Source organism: Ylistrum balloti, unplaced genomic scaffold (genome assembly GCF_031769215.1).
Source record: "Ylistrum balloti isolate Yb309-2 unplaced genomic scaffold, AGI_CSIRO_Ybal_v1 Utg370474, whole genome shotgun sequence".
NCBI lineage: Eukaryota > Metazoa > Mollusca > Bivalvia > Pectinida > Pectinidae > Ylistrum > Ylistrum balloti.
The window spans coordinates 8,330-29,106 of record NW_026782311.1 but is presented as its reverse complement, the minus strand read 5'-3'; the positions used below and the strand labels follow the sequence as shown (position 1 = coordinate 29,106).

General features: G+C 37.2%; 2 protein-coding genes across 2 annotated transcripts; one reads left to right on the top strand and one right to left on the bottom strand.

The window, feature by feature from the left end:
• Positions 1-6,273: 6,273 nt before the first annotated feature.
• On the top strand, positions 6,274-6,768 carry LOC132555343 (uncharacterized; the record flags this gene model as incomplete). Its single annotated transcript, XM_060219694.1, has 2 exons — positions 6,274-6,318; positions 6,682-6,768. Coding segments are annotated over 2 exons (132 nt in total), but the record flags the coding sequence as incomplete, so codon positions are not given.
• A 3,241-nt stretch (positions 6,769-10,009) lies between these two features.
• Positions 10,010-20,230, bottom strand: LOC132555342 (cation-dependent mannose-6-phosphate receptor-like). The gene is made up of 6 exons (XM_060219692.1): positions 20,082-20,230; positions 17,549-17,748; positions 15,824-15,936; positions 12,309-12,451; positions 11,590-11,716; positions 10,010-10,626 (listed from the first exon to the last, which is right to left on the bottom strand). The coding sequence occupies exons 1-6, from the start codon at positions 20,228-20,230 to the stop codon at positions 10,507-10,509; spliced, it is 852 nt and encodes a 283-aa protein (XP_060075675.1). The 3' UTR covers positions 10,010-10,506.
• Between the last annotated feature and the right edge of the window lie 547 nt (positions 20,231-20,777).

The window sequence follows — 20,777 nt, the reverse complement described above, 5'->3', positions numbered from 1 at the left end:
ACCAGGCTGTGTCAGGTAGACCTACTAGACAGTACCAGGCTGTGTCGGGTAGACCTACTAGACAGTACCAGGGTATGTCGGGTAGCTACAAGACAGTACCAGACTGTGTCAGGTAGACCTACTATACAGAACCAGGCTGTGTCAGGTAGACCTACTAGACAGTACCAGGCTGTGTTGGGTAGACCTACTGGACAGTACCAGGCTGTGTCGGGTAGCCCTACTAGGCAGTACCAGGCTGTGTCAGTTAGACCTACTAGAGAGTACCAGGCTTAGTTGGATAGCTTCTAGACAGTACCAGGCTGTATCAGGTAGACCTGCTGGACAGTACCAGGCTGTGTCGGGTAGACCTACCAGACAGTGTCAAGGTAACCGTGACTTTGGTTTAACAGACATAGCAAAGGTCCCTTCTGATGTTAAAAAACTTAAACTGATCTATAACAATTGTGAATTCTTCCCCAACGTTCTAAGAGTTATGCTTACTTTTGCTCGCTGCATCATTCCATGGCAAAATTGAAGGCACAAGCGATGAAATTTATATGGTCTAGAGCAGATTTATGTGGAAAAATTACCAATCACAGACTGATAAGCTCCTTTGAAGATTACAAATGACATCCAACTTCAATGCCAGCACTACATACCTTTATACGACCTTGAGACACATTTGATGTACATTAAAGAATCAAACTAGTCTTGTCTTGCCCACAGGTTGTCACAAATGGAATCTTCAATTTTTCCATGAAATGTTCCTGGGGTGCAGAGAGTGGTAGTGATCATAACCAATTTCAAGTTTTGAGGATGTTGTGAAACAAACTATAAGCTCATACCAATTACTTTTGTTGGCCTGGATGAAAATGCGCAAATGATCTTACTGTTGGAGGAAACTGGAGTACCCGTGGAAAAGACATTTTGGTAGGTGACCACATTCCTTTTGATGTCTGTGCTGGGAATCGAACATCAGTCGCCTGGGTGTTACAATTGCGCCATCCGTCCACCCTTCCGATGCTGAATCAACTTGACTACCTAGCCGTATTTACATTTTCATATCAATTTTACCATTCTTGGACTTACTGACAACCTGAAAACATTTCTGAATTTGATGACAAGTGTCTCAACCTTTAATTGAGAATTCAAAACTATTTCATTGAATAGAAGTACATAGCATTCATCTTTTTTTTTCTTTTTTTTTGCTTGCTTGATTTTTTTTCAGGTAAGTGATTTGCTATTTAAATATCTTTGAAATGTGGGAAGGCCCTGTGCTATATCTTACTGCCTATTCGTATAGGGCTGTGTAGTGTCAGAATTCACAGCATGGATCTCATACCTTGGGAAATTTGACAGAAATAGGAAATAACATTTATCTTACCTTATTGCGAAATGAAGGGACTTGGATAAGTTTCCATTCCTTACAACTAAAGGTCACATGCTTTAGCTGTGGCATACCTGCAGTTGGTAATGTACCCTTTTTGTGGTACCCAACTCCTGGAAGGAGCATGCCCCACATGCCAATAAGCTGAATCCCCTTTTCATTCAGTTATAATGTTAGAATTTGACATATGATGGATGACAATGGATGTTATGGATATTGGTGATCCTCATGCTTTTCAGATGACTTTATAAAATGGGCTGTCAAAAAAGCTTCTGCCATACTCAATTTCAAAACTGATGAGGAAACTCTAAAACCAGACAGGTATATCATTACACAACATTACAAGCATGTCACTTAAAATAATTATTTTATTTAATCAAAGATGAATGACAATCATACAAAACCATGTACAACATGTACACATTCATTCCTATAATCATTTACCCCTAACAGTCAATATATTAAATTCATCTATAACAATCAATCTATAAGATATATTATTACTTTCCCAAGAAATCTATTTTTATAAAACCACAATTTGTGATGATTCGTGATTCTTGATTAAAAGCCAATGCCTTCAATCATTGCACACTGATCTCGCACCTGTACACATCAAATGAATACAAGGGATCCCAGTGGGATCTTGGTGCCCACCATTTTCTTTATCTTTAGACGTTCTTTGAAAGTTGGATCTTTTCTCGTCTCTGTTTTTGCTCTTAATGATAAGATATTTGAACATTCCTTTGCAGAAATAGCAATGATAATCTTTTACTTGCCAAATCCAAAATGACTGCCTAGAAGCCATTTCTTTTTTTTCCAGATCAGTCCCAAATTAAAACGAGCACAAGGAGAGATCAAAGGGAACATACGTATGAAATTTGAGACATCCACTCAGTACGTCTTTGAAAATAGTAATAACAATCTTTACTAGGCAAAATCCAAAATGGCTGCCTGTTGGCCATTTTATTTTCCTGCTCAGTACCAAACTCAAACAGGCACAACTAGGTACCTAAAGGAACCTTTACATGAAATTTGAGAAGGATTTATAAAGTAGCTCTCAATAAATAGTAATAAAAAACTTTCGAGGTCAAAATCAAAGATGGCTGCCTTTTGGCCATTTTGTTATTCTGATCAGACCCAAAATCAAATGGGCACAACTAGGGACCAAAGGGAACCTACATATCAAATTTAAGAAAGATCCATCTAGAACTTCTCAAGAAATATCGATAACAAGAATTGTTTCTGGTCAGATGATGACGGACCACAGACGCATAGCAATTAAAAATGGTGATTCAAAGTGTAGGAGAGGATTCAGCACTGATCTCGCATGTTTACACATCTGATACATAAATAAAACGGTGACTCCAAGTGTGGGAGGGAAGGATACAACACTCTCTCCAGGTGTACATATTAAATATAAATAAAAGTAAATAAAATGGCTGATAAAATTGTAAGTATTAATGGAGTCTTAACATCTTCATCTATATGTTAACATAAAGTGTAGAAAAAATAACAAGTTTCCCCAACTTCTGCTCATCACTTTAGTTAGAATGATTGGTGATTGATACAACTGCTCATCGGGCAGATTACCTTCCCACATCCACAAGGAATCACCTGACCACCTAACCTCAGGTATCTGTCTACCAAAACTAACTCACACTTTCTAATTTGCTCTTCTATAAATATCAGAATATGGAGGTGATATCAAAGAAAGGATTTGAAAAGAAAGAAATTTGTAACTGAGTTCACAGAGTAACAGACAACTATAGAGTGACATGGCCAATGTGTGGACACAATAAAAGATAGCATAGGAATGCTAACACACAGGTTAAGTTATGTTAGAATCGAGACCGGTTCAAATAAGAAATATTAGAGATAAGTCCGGGGAACTATACAAATGTATGCTACACCAACTTATCATACACTCGAACCCTCCATTCCTCTCTTGCAGATATCTTATGATGGAACATGGCAATAGTCGATTCCCTCTGTCTCAATCCCTTGCTCCAACTTTCTATTTTCACTAGTCCCTATACCAATTCTACTAGCTTTCCTAATTTTCCTGATCAACTGAAAGGCCACAATAGCATACAAAGTAATTAATTTTCATACAGTGATAATTACATAAGTAATTACTTATCACACATTAACAAAGCATTTGTCAAACTTGTTCATACAAATAGTCTGTGCTCATATATACCCACATTTAGTTTCGATAACACAAATGAACAAAATGATAATTTCCTTAGACTACTAAAGCAATTAATAAATACATTTTAAGGTATAGATGTAAATTAAAATAGGAGTATTTGTTATTGAACATCAATGTATAAAATTTCATATATAACAAAATGTTTCCAAGTATTGCTACTATTCTAAAACGTGCTTTAATCCAGGAAACACATGACATCTTGGTCCATTGTTTATCAAACTTTCAATCTGTAAATTAGACAATGCTCTCCTCATTAATAGACTGATCTATGTCAGGAAACAAAGAACATTGAAAAGAAAAGAAATTCAACATAGATTTTTCCACAAATCATCTTATGAACCATTAAAATGTCACTCGATAATCTGTAAAAAAAAGTTTCAAAATCTCCAGCTCTGACCTGAAAATGTCATTTAAATTCAAGTAGTGAAATATGATTTGACAATATACAATTTGAACATATACTCTCCAATTATACAGAATCTCCTGCATTTAGACACAAATATACAATCACATTCAACATGAACCATGAACTGTATCCATGATATCTATACTGCCAAGTAAAGCCCCTGTCACTCTAAAACATGATCCCACCAAACCTGTCCATGTATAGATCAATGGGAATGTTTATAACGGTGAGTTATGTGAATATTGGTTGACAAAGTACAAAATAAAAATACAAAAAATGTAACAAAAAAAATCCCTTATCACTAGATATGAACGAGTATAACCTTAAATAAGTTTATCATTCCAAGAGGTCTTAACATCTTTAAAACCTTGGAAGGGCTTATTACTGATGAAAAGCAATGCTTTATAATTTTACTGAGCCACATGGGTGAGTTATCACCAGGCTTATTGTCAAATCTGTCAACATACATATCTTACAGTAATCTTATTTCAGAATTTTTCAGACTGAAATTAGAGCTCTCCAATATGATTGCACTCGATTACAATTCCAGTTTTTGGGTCTTTGTTACAGAACAATTAAGGTCAATGTGCCAAAAAAATGTTTATGAGCTGAAATTTAAAATTAAGCATGTTTACAGTAAAATGGTAAAATGGTTGAAATCACCATATATGTTCAAAGAAAATGTTTTTGTGCTGTGAGAATGCTGAAGTTTTTGTGGTAATGTCAGCTTAGTTTACATAAGGTTCACAGATCACCATTGATATACAGTTGATGTCTTTGTGTGGTAATCAACCACAAAGTTCAACTTCAGTGGAGGAGACTGAAAGACATATGATTCTGAATAGATGCAAATATCTCTAAATTGTTTTTAATATAAAAAAAAAAAAATTTATGAAACATAATTCAACACAACTGTTTTGATAATAAAACTACATACACCAGTAAGAGGAGGACTGATTTTTGTTGACATTCAATCTGTCGGTGTATACCAGCGTACAATCTGTCAGTGTATACCAGCGTACAATCTGTGTATACCAGCATACAATCTGTCAGTGTATACCAGCGTACAATCTGTGTATACCAGCGTACAATCAGTCCCGTGTATACCAGCATACAATCTGTGTATACAAGCGTACAATCTGTCAGTGTATACCAGCGTACAATCAGTCCGTGTATACCAGCGTACAATCTGTGTATACCAGCATACAATCTGTCAGTGTATACCAGCGTACAATCTGTGTATACCAGCGTACAATCAGTCCCGTGTATACCAGCATACAATCTGTGTATACAAGCGTACAATCTGTCTGTGTATACCAGCGTACAATCTCAGTGTATACCAGCGTATACCAGCGTACAATCTGTCTGTGTATACCAGCGTACAATCTCAGTGTATACCAGCGTACAATCTGTCAGTGTATACCAGCACACAATCTGTCAGTGTATACCAGCGTACAATCTCAGTGTATAACAGCGTACAATCTGTCTGTGTATACCAGCGTACAATCTGTCAGTGTATACCAGCGTAAAATCAGTCCGTGTATACCAGCATACAATCTGTGTATACAAGCGTACAATCTGTCTGTGTATACCAGCGTACAATCTCAGTGTATACCAGCGTACAATCTGTCTGTGTATACCAGCGTACAATCTCAGTGTATACCAGCGTACAATCTGTCAGTGTATACCAGCATACAATCTGTCTGTGTATACCAGCGTACAATCTCAGTGTATACCAGCATACAATCTGTCTGTGTATACCAGCGTACAATCTGTCTGTGTATACCAGCGTACAATCTCAGTGTATACCAGCGTACAATCTGTCTGTGTATACCAGCGTACAATCTGTCTGTGTATACCAGCGTACAATCTCAGTGTATACCAGCATACAATCTGTCTGTGTATACCAGCATACAATCTGTCAGTGTATACCAGCGTACAATCTCAGTGTATACCAGCGTACAATCTGTCTGTGTATACCAGCGTACAATCTCAGTGTATACCAGCGTACAATCTGTCTGTGTATACCAGCGTACAATCTCAGTGTATACCAGCGTACAATCTCAGTGTATACCAGCATACAATCTGTCTGTGTATACCAGCGTACAATCTGTCTGTGTATACCAGCGTACAATCTCGTGTATACCAGCGTACAATCTGTCAGTGTATACCAGCGTACAATCTCAGTGTATACCAGCGTACAATCTCAGTGTATACCAGCATACAATCTGTCTGTGTATACCAGCGTACAATCTGTCAGTGTATACCAGCGTACAATCTGTCTGTGTATACCAGCGTACAATCTGTCTGTGTATACCAGCGTACAATCTCGTGTATACCAGCGTACAATCTGTCTGTGTATACCAGCGTACAATCTCAGTGCAGCGTACAATCTCAGTGTATACCAGCATACAATCTGTCTGTGTATACCAGCGTACAATCTGTCTGTGTATACCAGCGTACAATCTGTGTACAGCGTACAATCTGTCAGTGTATACCAGCGTACAATCTGTCAGTGTATACCAGCACACAATCTGTCAGTGTATACCAGCGTACAATCTCAGTGTATACCAGCGTACAATCTGTCTGTGTATACCAGCGTACAATCTGTCTGTGTATACCAGCGTACAATCTGTCAGTGTATACCAGCGTACAATCTCAGTGTATACCAGCATACAATCTGTCAGTGTATACCAGCGTACAATCTCAGTGTATAACAGCGTACAATCTGTCTGTGTATACCAGCGTACAATCTGTCTGTGTATACCAGCGTACAATCTCGTGTATACCAGCGTACAATCTGTCTGTGTATACCAGCGTACAATCTGTCAGTGTATACCAGCGTACAATCTCAGTGTATACCAGCGTACAATCTGTCAGTGTATACCAGCGTACAATCTGTCTGTGTATACCAGCGTACAATCTGTCCGTGTATACCAGCGCACAATCTGTCCGTGTATACCAGCGTACAATCTGTCAGTGTATACCAGCGTACAATCTGTCTGTGTATACCAGCGTACAATCTGTCCGTGTATACCAGCGTACAATCTCGGTGTATAACAGCGTACAATCTGTCTGTGTATACCAGCGTACAATCTGTCAGTGTATACCAGCGTACAATCTGTGTATACCAGCGTACAATCTCAGTGTATACCAGGGTACAATCAGTCAGTGTATACCAGTGTACATTCTGTCTGTGTATACCAGCGTACAATCTCAGTGTATACCAGCGTACAATCTGTCTGTGTATACCAGCGTACAATCTGTCAGTGTATACCAGCGCACAATCTGTCTGTGTATACCAGCGCACAATCTGTCAGTGTATACCAGCGTACAATCTTAGTGTATACCAGCGTACAATTTCAGTGTATACCAGCATACAATCTGTCTGTGTATACCAGCGTACAATCTCAGTGTATACCAGCATACAATCTGTCTGTGTATACCAGCGTACAATCTGTCAGTGTATACCAGCACACAATCTGTCAGTGTATACCAGCGTACAATCTGTCTGTGTATACCAGCGTACAATCTGTCTGTGTATACCAGCGCACAATCTGTCAGTGTATACCAGCGCACAATCTGTCTGTGTATACCAGCGCACAATCTGTCGGTGTATACCAGCGTACAATCAGTCCGTGTATACCAGTAAACAATCAGTCAGTGTATACCACCATACAATCTCAGTGTATACCACCATACAATCTGTCAGTGTATACCAGCGTACAATCCGTCTGTGTATACCAGCGCACAATCTGTCAGTGTATACCAGCGTACAATCTGTCCGTGTATACCAGCGTACAATCTGTCGGTGTATACCAGCGTACAATCTGTGTATACCAGCGTACAATCAGTCCGTGTATACCAGGGTACAATCAGTCCGTGTATACCAGAGTACAATCTGTCAGTGTATACCAGCGTACAATCTGTGTATACCAGGGTACAATCAGTCAGTGTATATCAGCGTACAATCTGTCCGTGTATACCAGCGTACAATCTGTCCGTGTATACCAGCGTACAATCTGTGTATACCAGCGTACAATCTGTCCGTGTATACCAGCGTACAATCTGTCCGTGTATACCAGCGTACAATCTGTCCGTGTATACCAGCGTACAATCAGTCCGTGTATACCAGCGTACAATCTGTCAGTGTATACCAGCGTACAATCTGTCCGTGTATAACAGCGTACAATCAGTGTATACCAGCGTACAATACAATCTGTCAGTGTATACCAGCATACAATCAGTCCGTGTATACCAGTAAACAATTATACAATCAGTCAGCCATATTTCACACCAGAATGATTGAATACAATGACATCCCTTATGGCTGAAACAGCCGTGACACACGTTACATTATCATTTATTTCAACTACACAATCACTATTAAATGACTTTTCAAGTGAAAGATATACACTTGAATTATTCTGATGTTCTTACAACTTTTTAAGTTTTGATGAATGCCACACAGATACCAAAATACTTCTTACTTAATGTATATCTGTTTATATATGTATTGTGAAGGTGAATAAGAATGAGGTCAGCTTAAAGGCAACCTGTCGCCGTTGTTTTTGTGACAACCTAGGCGACTGACTAAGATTCAAACCATAATCAAATAGAGTTACACAAGTACTAGGTAGAGTTACACAAGTACTAGGTAGAGTTACACATGTACTAGGCAGAGTTACACAAGTACTAGGTAGAGTTGCACAAGTACTAGGCAGAGTTACACAAGTACTAGGTAGAGTTACACAAGTACTAGGTAGAGTTACACATGTACTAGGCAGAGTTACACAAGTACTAGGCAGAGTTACACAAGTACTAGGTAGAGTTACACAAGTACTAGGTAGAGTTACACATGTACTAGGCAGAGTTACACAAGTACTAGGCAGAGTTACACAAGTACTAGGTAGAGTTGCACAAGTACTAGGCAGAGTTACACAAGTACTAGGTAGAGTTACACAAGTACTAGGTAGAGTTACACATGTACTAGGCAGAGTTACACAAGTACTAGGCAGAGTTACACAAGTACTAGGCAGAGTTACACATGTACTAGGTAGAGTTACACAAGTACTAGGTAGAGTTACACATGTACTAGGTAGAGTTACACATGTAATAAGTAGATTTACACAAGTACTATGTAGACTTACACAAGTACTAGGTAGAGTTCCACAAGTACTAGGCAGAGATACACAAGTACTAGGTAGAGTTACACATGTACTAGGTAGAGTTACACAAGTACTAGGTAGAGTTACACATGTAATAGGTAGGGTTACACAAGTACTATGTAGAGTTAAACATTACTTGGCAGGGTTACACAAGTACTATGTAGAGTTAAACATTACTTGGCAGGGTTACACAAGTACTAGGTAGAGTTAAACATTACTTGGCAGGGTTACACAAGTACTATGTAGAGTTAAACATTACTTGGCAGGGTTACACAAGTACTATGTAGAGTTAAACATTACTTGGCAGGGTTACACAAGTACTAGGTAGAGTTAAACATTACTTGGCAGGGTTACACAAGTACTAGGTAGAGTTAAACATTACTTGGCAGGGTTACACAAAAACTTTGATCTAAATGAATATTTCATGTAGATTAATATTTGAGAGTTAATGTGTACCAGAGCATCATCCTAGCACCAAAAGATGTGTTTAAACAATTACCTCATACAAAAATCCACATTGTAAATCAAATCAAACATGAGCCCATACAACATGAGTAACAAGCTGTAATACAAGATAAGAATATCAAAGGAAAAGTTTGAAGTTTTCACTTGAATTGATGTTAATGTTCAGGAAGAGAGTTTTAACTATGTTGAAACCATTATTCAGAAAAATTTTTAGGGTAAAATTGTTTTGTAAAAAGTTTTCACTGAAAACTTGTATTCATGGTTCAAGAAGAGATTCAATTTTCAACTTGGGTTGAAATAAGAGTTTAAGTAAATGTGTGTGTTTTTTTTAATTGGATTGAAGTTAAAGCTCTATATATTTTATTACAAGGGCTTTGTAAATGTTCTTTAAATTTAAGTTCTGGAGTTGATATCAATTGATAAATTGAATTTTGAAATAAGATTGAAGTTATTGTTCAGATGAAGTTTTAATTTTTCACTTGGGTTGAAGTTGTTGAATATATCATTCCACCTCACTTCAGTCTCACTGTGGCAGAAAAGCCTTCTCTGTGATACTGTAAGGAATCTTCAGGGTTTTCCATAATTTTGTTAGTAGTAGGCTGTGTAGTGAAAGTAGGAGGCTGGCCTTCCATGTACGTGTAGTCGTGTACGGAACATTATTACGGAACTGGACTGGTGTAGGCGGCCAAATGATCAAAGTAGGCTGTCAAATTGGCCGGCGACCGCCTCTTATGGAAAACCCTGAATCTTTCTACATATCTGATTCACCAGAAGTCACCAGTGATACTGTACACACAGAAAAATGCTTTCACCACCATGACAATATCCACACAGGTGGTTTGTGGTCATGACTTGCTCACATCAATGTTATCATGTCTCAATGGTCAACCTACATAGGCAGCAAATGGTCATCTCGGTCATCTTCTTCTTGTAACTGGTCATCTCCTAAACCTTTAAAAGTAGGTTTTTGGGGTGACCCTCCAGACCGACATACAAGGTTACAACCATCCTGTAAGACAATAAAAAATAATCAATCTCGATCAATCACAAACACCAGTTCAGCACTAATCTTTAAGATCAATCACAAACACCAGTTCAGCACTAATCTTTAAGATCAATCACAAACACCAGTTCAGCACTGTTCTTTAAGATCAATCACAAACACCAGTTCAGCACTAATCTTTAAGATCAATCACAAACACCAGTTCAGCACTAATCTTTAAGATCAATCACAAACACCAGTTCAGCACTGTTCTTTAAGATCAATCACAAACACCAGTTCAGCACTAATCTTTAAGATTAATCACAAACACCAGTTCAGCACTAATCTTTACGATCTATCACAAACACCAGTTCAGCACTAATCTTTAAGATCAATCACAAACACCAGTTCAGCACTAATCTTTACAAACACCAGTTCAGATAATCTTTAATCACAAACACCAGTTCAGCACTCTTTAAGATCAATCACAAACACCAGTTCAGCACTAATCTTTAAGATCTAATCTTTAAGATTAATCACAAACACCAGTTCAGCACTAATCTTTAAGATCAATCACAAACACCAGTTCAGCACTAATCTTTAAATCACAAACACCAGTTCAGCACTGTTCTTTAAGATCAATCATCTTTACAAACACCAGTTCAGCACTAATCTTTATGATCAATCACAAACACCAGTTCAGCACTGTTCTTTAAGATCAATCACAAACACCAGTTCAGCACTAATCTTTAAGATCAATCACAAACACCAGTTCAGCACTGTTCTTTAAGATCAATCACAAACACCAGTTCAGCACTAATCTTTACGATCTATCACAAACACCAGTTCAGCACTAATCTTTATGATCAATCACAAACACCAGTTCAGCACTAATCTTTAAGTCTTGTACAAAAAGTACTCTCCTGTTAATAAGTCACATGATTTTCCTTCTAGCTCATTAACAGTTTCAATAATACACATGGTACTCACGGATTGCAGATTACCAAAGTCCTGCCAGAAGGAGTAGTTTGGAAGCTGTTCCATGCCCTTGGCTCCTAACACAAATCTTTGGTAAGCAATTCCAAGCAACAGGTAGAGAAAAACTACACTCACAAACCTGAGAAAGAAAACATCAAAATATCTTAGTTGTGAAATAAATATGATAATTCAAACTTATATCTATGTATGCTCATCCCAACACATATTTCATATCCTGAATTTTCAGTTTTACTAGCCCATAATTTCAATTTTGCATACAATCCCATCATTTCTACAAGAGAATAGGATTTTTTACAAAACTTCAAAAAATGCCCTTTTGGGCCCTTGCCCCTTGGGCTCCTGGGGACCCATGATTTATACAAAGTTTGTTTCAACTGCCAAAAACTAGTAGTGATTTGTAGAGAAAGTTGACACCTGTTCAATGCATGGTTGGGAAATCAAAGAATTGGGGACCAATTTATCAGTTTGAGGAATTGCAGGTATTCAAGAAATGCAAACTGAAGGGAGTGGAGTTTTATCATATTTAAGTACCTTAACCTAATTTAACAAAATCAATTCTCCAATACACAATTCACACAGAAAATTTAACATGAAAATATTTATGAAGTGAGGGTTAGATACAGTATATGTCCTGTTTCTTACATATGGATAAAAGTACTGCATAGGTTGAAACCCTGGGTCTGCTTCTACCAAGGGCATCTATTACTTACACGATTACTAATATGGATCCTAAACTTAGTCCAAAAGTCACTGCAGGCTTGGTACGACATGCTGCACTGGAGGCCATTTCAAATAAATAATAGCATTCACCAGTCTTATTGGTGTTTTCTTCAAAAATATTGATCCTTTCAGACTGAAATCAAAACAAAACTACCAGGATTAATTATCTTACATTCGATACAATAAGGAACTCAATACAAATGCTATATTTGTAAAACATGGTCATACAAAGCAAAACTTTAAACACGTCCTGGTATAAAATAACATTAATAAAGTAGTGATCATGAAGCAAAAAAAATGATACACATAGAAATAAATGACTGATGTTGTATTACCATGTACCAATGTTATGCACTTGATGGCATGCTACCATGTGCCAATGTCATATTGTAATGTACTGATTTTATACTTTCTACGGATGTCATGTTACCATAAACCAGTGTCAGGTAACTATGTACCAATGTCTTGTTACCTTATATCGATGTCAAATACTGATGTCATTTTGTCATCTAGTGATGTCTTGTTACCATGTAATGATGTCATCTTGCTTAAAGAATATTTTCAGGTCTGAGAGAGAAATTACTAGGAAGTCTGTTAAAGACATTATATAAGGTCTTGTAAAAGATGTTCCTTGTGGGTCTGTGAAAGAGATTACTAGGAGGTCTGTGGGAGAGATTACTAGGAGGTCTGTGAAAGAGATTACTAGGAAGTCTGTGATAGAGATTATTAGGAGGTCTGTGGGAGAGATTACTAGGAGGACTGTGGGAGAGATTACTAGGAGGTCTGTGGGAGAGATTACTAGGAGGTTTGTGATAGAGATTATTAGGAGGTCTGTGAGACAGATTACTAGGAGGTTTGTGGGAGAGATTACTAGGAGGTCTGTGGGAGAGATTACTAGGAGGTCTGTGGGAGAGATTATTAGGAGGTCTGTGAGAGAGATAACTAGGAAGTCTGTGATAGAGATTATTGGGAGGTCTGTGAGACAGATTACTAGGAGGTTTGTGGGAGAGATTACTAGGTCTGTGGGAGAGATTACTAGGAGGTCTGTGAGACAGATTACTAGGTCTATGGGAGAGATTATTAGGAGGTCTGTGAGAGAGATTACTAGGAAGTCTGTGAAAGAGATTACTAGGAGGTCTGTGAGAGAGATTACTAGGAGGTCTGTGAGACAGATTACTAGGAGGTCTGTGAGACAGATTACTATGAGGTCTGTGAGACAGATTACTAGGAGGTCTGTGAGACAGATTACAAGGAGGTCTGTGAGAGAGATTACTAGGAGGTCTGTGGGAGAGATTACTAAGAGGTCTGTGGGAGAAATTACTAGGAGGTCTGTGAGAGTGATTACTAGGAGGTCTGTGGGAGAGATAACTAGGAGGTCTGTGGGAGAGATTACAAGGAGGTCTGTGGGAGAGATTACTAGGAGGTCTGGGAGAGATTACTAGGAGGTCTGGGAGAGAGATTACTGGGAGGTCTGGGAGACAGATTGCTAGGAGGTCTGTGAGACAGATTACTAGGAGGTCTGTGGGAGAGATTACTAGGAGGTCTGTGGGAGAGATTACTAGGAGGTCTGTGAAAGAGATTACTAGGTCTGTGGGAGAGATTACTAGGAGGTCTGGGAGACAGATTGCTATAGGTCTGAGGTCTGTGAGACAGATTACTAGGAGGTCTGTGGGAGAGATTACTAGGAGGTCTGTGGGAGAGATTACTAGGAGGTCTGTGAGACAGATTACTAGGAGGTCTGTGAGACAGATTACTAGGAGGTCTGTGAGACAGATTACTAGGAGGTCTGTGAGAGAGATTACTAGGAGGTATGGGAGACAGATTACTAGGAGGTCTGTGGGAGAGATTACTAGGAGGTCTGTGAAAGAGATTACTAGGAGGTCTGTGGGAGAGATTACTAGGAGGTCTGTGGGAGAGATTACTAGGAGGTCTGTGGGAGAGATTACTAGGTCTGTGAGAGAGATTACTAGGAGGTCTGGGAGACAGATTACTAGGAGGTCTGTGAGACAGATTACTAGGAGGTCTGTGGGAGAGATTACTAGGAGGTCTGTGGGAGAGATTACTAGGAGGTCTGTGAAAGAGATTACTAGGTCTTTGGGAGAGATTACTAGGAGGTCTGTGAAAGAGATTACTAGGAGGTCTGTGGGAGAGATTACTAGGAGGTCTGTGGGAGAGATTACTAGGAGATCTGTGAAAGAGATTACTAGGAGGTCTGTGGGAGAGATTATTAGGAGATCTGTGAAAGAGATTACTAGGAGGTCTGTGGGAGAGATTATTAGGAGGTCTGTGAAAGAGATTACTAGGAGGTCTGTGGGAGAGATTACTAGGAGGTCTGTGAAAGAGATTACTAGGAGGTCTGTGAGAGAGTTTACTTTTGGGTCTATGAAATAGATTACTAGGAGGTCTGTGAGAGAGATTACTTTCGGGTCTGTGAAAGAAATTGCATAAGGGCTGTAAAACGGCCTTGGCTATGGCATTAAAATCACCAATTATTCATGTTTCCCTGGCAAAATTTAAGTACTTTTCTCTTCAGTTTAGAGCCCTACTGCATTGACATCCTGTTTATAATGCAGCATACTAGACATGTTGAATATGTACATTGTACAATAACATGTAGTGTAACTCATTCCTCATACTGATATAATGTTGTAGATCATCTTTTACTGTTGATGAGTTTGAGTATAGTTTGGCATCATTCACAAATACATAAAATGATCACATAATCAATCACCTTTGTTAAAAATATGATGGTTATATATAAAATAAACATTGATTAATGCTGTTTTTTGACAAAAATCAGAAAAAGAAACAAGAGGCCCAGGGACCTTAATGGTCATCTGACTACAAAAACATTCAGCAGGGAGAAGGGTTACATTTTCTACTTTGAATGAAATCTTACTAAGAAGCTGTTTTCTATACTGCAGATGGTAGTTTTGGGAGTGAGTTGGTAACTGTAATAAGTGTTACCTAGCTTTTGACAGTAAAGTTAGAATTCAATCCCAAAGGTAAATCTTGAGAAATAGTTCGAAATAGGTGTTGCACAGGAATACCATGATTGCACAATCATGTTACAAAATAGCCTCCCTGGTGGCCATGATGAAGTTTGACAAGGTTGAAAAATAACAACACTTTGTTGGCTACCTTTTCTTAACATTCCCAACACTTCTTAGCTCAATGGCATCAGTGGAACTGGAGAAGGAGTTTCAAATATGTTTTTCCACATGGCAGCCATCTTGAATTTCAGACATACCCGAAAAATATCAACATGTCGTCAGGACCATCTCAGGATCATTTCATGAAAGTTTGAGCTCAATACCAGTGGTGGAACTTCAGAAGAAGTTTAAGACGTCAAAAGTTTACACACGGCAGACAGTGGGCAGATGACAATGGCCCTACGTCTGTATAAATCACTTTGCATTCTGTAAAAGGTGAAGGTCTGTGAACTAGGAAACAAGAAACACCATGTTTCTTAAAACATGGCCTCTTAAATTTTTTTCATATTTACCCCAACATCGACATCTTCATCACAAATTATCATGATTCTGGCTCGACGCGTCTCTTGGGTGCAATGAGTATGATACTTTTCTCCATCTCTGTACTCAAGAAGAATCCATCCGGCTGGAAAATGAAAGAAATCAGAAGAATTAAGATAACCTGTAATTACTTAAGGGTAATATTTATTTCGTTTTTGACAGAAAGATGTCAGACAGAGTGTGAAATTTTGTATCTTCAAATGCAGTAATAAGATCAATCTATTGATCATATGTATTCACTACAATCAATACCAAAGATTCAGTTATTTGGCAAAGTGACTGTGGAGATAAAGCTTTAGTTACATTCAACAGTAAATTCACAAACATTTGTAACATTTTTGTAAATAAATGTGTACCAATATTTAATTGAACCAACTCAGCAGAAAGCAGCAACACTTTTAAAATACTCTGGAAGTAATGAATTATCTTGTTGTTAATTTTGAAACTGATTATATACAGTTTCACAAAATTAAATTATGCTATCATTTCCTACACTTACTTTAAAAACAAAAACATTTTGTCATATTTTTGCATTCTTCTTCATTATTTGTGTTATGGTATTTAGAAAGGAAGAATGCACTACTGAAATGAAGAAAGGGCAGAGCTTCATTCCATGAAGTGTCATAAGGTAGATAACATATAGTAATATAGATAGTAAATGGACAGGATTCAATAATGTCTGGTTTTCTCAAAAAGAGGCCCACGGGCCTTAACAGTCATCTGACTACAAAACTTTCAGCAGGGGAGAAGGGTTACTTTTTCTACTTTCTACTTTTACTAAGAAGCTGTTTTTTTCAATGATGCAGATGGTAGTTTTGGTAAGGGGAAGGTAACTGTAACAAGTGTTACCTATTTTTTGACAGTAAAGTTAGAGCTCATTCCCACAAGTGAAACTTGAGAAGTTTGAAAAAGTGTTGCACAGGAATACCATGATTGCGCAGTCATGTTACAAAATGGCCTCCCTTGTGGCCGTGGTTTGACAAAGTCGAAAAATGACAACACTTAGGCTGCCTTTCCTTATTATTCCCAACAATTTTTAGCTCAATGGCACCAGTGTAACTGGAGAAGAAGTTTAAAATATGTTTTTCAAGATGGTGGCCATCTTGGATTTCAGACATCACCAAAAAATAACAACACTTAGTCCAGACCATCTCAGGATCATTTCATGCAAGTTTTGAGTTCAATCCCAATGGTGGAACTTGAGAAAAAATTTTAAAAATGACAAAAGTTTACGCATAGTGGATGGTCCACAACGGACGATGACAGACAAAGCACAATGGCTATAATAGGTCAGATGATCTAAAAGCAAAGTCAAGAATTGAGTATTACCTAATTTTATACCTTAGATTGAGTTATCTTCAATTATATTTGATAAAGCCTATAATTTCCCATGCATAACTCATACTGAACATGTTCATTATTTGTCAAGGATTTCTTCTGCCTGACATTTTTTTGGAAAATGCTTTGTAACAAACTTTGTTCAAATTCAAAATGTCTGTTGGTGGTTATCTTAAAATTCAGATGAATCTCAAAATGTAGCACCAACAAATCAAACTGTATGGAACATGTTCAAAATATTTCAAGGAGAAAATATTGGTTCAGAAATAGTAGATAGAGATGTGATGACAGACTGAAAAACTATTTATCATGTGGTAAGCCACAAAACATAACAAGGATTAAGTTTATAAGACACTTACTTCCTTGGGTCATTGAGGTATTGTTGTATCGACCAACAACATGACCATCTTTAGGATCTAAATTTCCATCTGTATATTTGAACTGGTAGACTCCTATATTTTTGTTGTTCTCCATATCGTGAAACTCTGTTTTATCTAATGCATCTGTGCAGATCCCAATCTTGTATACATATTCCTTATTCACATCTTCTGCTCTGAATCTGTTAAAAAAAAGGGCATACATTCTTCATCATATTTTTGGCACGTTTATTGATGTTTGCTTTACCTGTTGTCAATTCTTTTAATTTTGTTTTACTATTTGATAAAATTACCCATTTTCCACTTCTTGAACAAAACTTTGCACAATGATACAATCATAGAAATTACAGGTTGCCTTTTCAGGATAAAATACAAAAACCAGGTAAGATTTCAGTGAAATCACAGAACTGTTTTTCATCATTAAATGCATTTTTACTTAGTGAAATATTTTCACATAAGTGTTAAAGAACAATTTTATACTTGCACTACAGTACACAAGATATCAAGGTGCTTCCCTTCCTTATCAACCCTTAGATCAGTTGTTGAAAACTGTCTGATTTGTTGGCCAATGAGGTTTATATCGTCTTCTTGCGGTTGTCTTTTTTTCATTTTCTCAGTTTAATCATATTCAAAGTTGAGTAAGCTCTTTGATGATAAACACATTCTTGTAGTAACATTGAATATTGTTATCTTACTGCTTGCACAGACTTATAAATTTCAGATATCTTAAACAAAATTAGGATTTGCAATTAATGAAAAATAAATAAAAGTTATGTTTTTGAATTATTATTAATGTGAATGTCTCTTGACGTTTCAATATGTTTCTTAAATGAATATTGTGTTTTAAAATTATTAGGAAACCAATTTACTTCAGTGAAAATTATGTGTTAAAGCACTTAAGTAGAAATCAATATAAGTAGAAATCACCATTTACTTTCTACCAATACTTAATAACATCAGGATGACCGAGCATGCGCAGAGCAACAGAAGACTGGGACAATTAATTTTGATAAAACCAAGACAGAGGTTACCTGCAACAACCCATATTGGTTTACATTTACACTTAATAAAAAAATCATAATTAAGTGTGAAAAATGACACTTAAATACATAAAGTAGATACTTTGCTAAGTAGGTAAATGATTATGGTATATTATCCCGAAACCGCCGCCCATAAAGAATGACATATTTTCTAACATCATTGACTTCAAGAGATGCTTCTCTTGACTGCAACATATTGTGACAGTTTACCTCTGAAATGTCATTGTACAAAAGTGAAGTAAAATTACATACTTAGATTCAAGTCTGTGGTTAATACAATTTCCTAATTTAACTGAAGCTTGGTATCTAATTATGTTTTTATATCATATTTCAAATTCAATTTGATTCTTTACAAAATCATGAAAGAATAATAAAAATGTGTTCAATATTAAAAAAATTAACTCTGCAAAATTCGTAAAAACTTGGTTCTTTTTTGTGTTTGTTTTATGTGACAGTGTTTTTTCGCTGGGGTTTTCAGGTACAAATATCTGCTGCCAATTTGAAATGGAAAAGTCTATATATACAAAAAAAGTTAGAGGCAGCAATGTAATTATTATTCTTACCTTAACAAATATAATTTTCCTGTATAAAATATTGTAAAAATTTACCCAGGAGGAAATGCGAAACCCTGGAGTCATGAAATTTACAATTTTAGTAAAGCATCTGAAGGCTTTCCAATCCATGAAGAGTACTTGACTCTTCCATACCTGGGATTTGAGAAGAAGATTTTTTAAATTTCCATCAATTTGATCCATTTTTGGCCCTGCCAAACAGTCCCTTTGGGGTCAGCTAGGGTCAATATGTGCATCTCACTAACCTGTCATCTGAACTAATAATTCTATCCAGGTTTGAACTATTTCCAATCGAAAATACACAAATGATGTTCAAAAATGTGATTTTCCTATATAAACTTAGTTAACTTTACACCCTCCCCAGGAGGAAATGCGAGACTCTGGGGTCATGAAATTTACAATTGTGGTGCTCCTAAAGCCATTGAAGATTTTTTCCTAAAATTTCATTGAAATCGGTTTAGGAGTTTTCCAGATGAAGTGAAAAATGTGAAAAGTTTGACACCGCACAAAAGGGGGTTACAATAGGTCACAATGAGACTGTCTCGTCTCAGGTGACCTATAAACTAAATTACTGTTTGTCAGAACCCTTAACGTCATAGTAGAATATGGGATACTAACAATAATCATTTACTTTGGAAAAATTATGTACAACAAAAGGTGAGGTACAGATGTCAGAACGTTTGATTCTAGGACTGGAGCGCCAGCGTTGTAAAATACATTACAATACACATAACATTCTGTACACGTAGATACATGTACGTAAGTTAGTCATGATTGTGACATGCTGCACACGTTAAGTAAACGCATTTATGACAGAGTGGATACGTAGATAAGATAATAATCATGTTAATTATGCTTATGCCCAACTGGTAACAGTATTCATGTAATTAAGCAAATAATAACCTTTTCCCTAGCAAGGGTTGTATTTTGGCTTCGATTTTCCGATTCTCTGATGTGTGCTGCGGAAAGCTACATCCTGCAGTTGCCCTGTCAACCGCTGAGATTAATGCTACCCACAGAAGTAGAATAATATGCAGAACACATATATTCATGCTTGCAACAAGCTCTATAGTCAAAAATGTCAAAATAGTGCAGGATGTCCTGGTCCAAGGAGCATGTGATCTGACGCGTCGCAACGGAAGTGGTTTTTGCTTGTAACGAGATTTGTAATTGGCCATTAAAAATAATGTGTACAGGCAAATACATATCTCATTTTTTTTGTACCGGACATCTTACATGAGAGTGGCATGGACAGGGCAAACAGAGTGGCTCCAAAGAGAACATGAATGATGGCCGATAGGTCGCATTGCTCTTTTATCGATTTAAAGTTTATAATATTGAAAGAAAAAAAATAGTCAGATGTTATAATTTTCATCAAACATTGACTATAATAATTTCATTCTGAAAACTTGTTTGTTTTTTAGGCGTATCGCCTCATTAACTGCCAGTGTTATTCTTGTATTAGGTAGTTGGTACTACACTAAACAACAGGCATGTCGCATGTCACAAACAGCACACAGCTTCGACACCACATACCTGTCTGTTTCTCAGCTTTGCATATGGCTAGGCAAAATTTTCTGTTATTCAAGGAGCAAAAAT

Coding starts and splice junctions, on each gene's coding strand:
- LOC132555342 (XM_060219692.1), bottom strand. CDS start 20,230: ATGAATATATGTGTTCTGCATATTATTCTACTTCTGTGGGTAGCATTA. Junction 11,717..12,308: donor GGATCCATATTAGTAATCGT/GTAAGTAATAGA, acceptor TTTCTTTCTCAG/GTTTGTGAGTGTAGTTTTTC. Junction 10,627..11,589: donor ACTTTGGTAATCTGCAATCC/GTGAGTACCATG, acceptor ATTGTCTTACAG/GATGGTTGTAACCTTGTATG.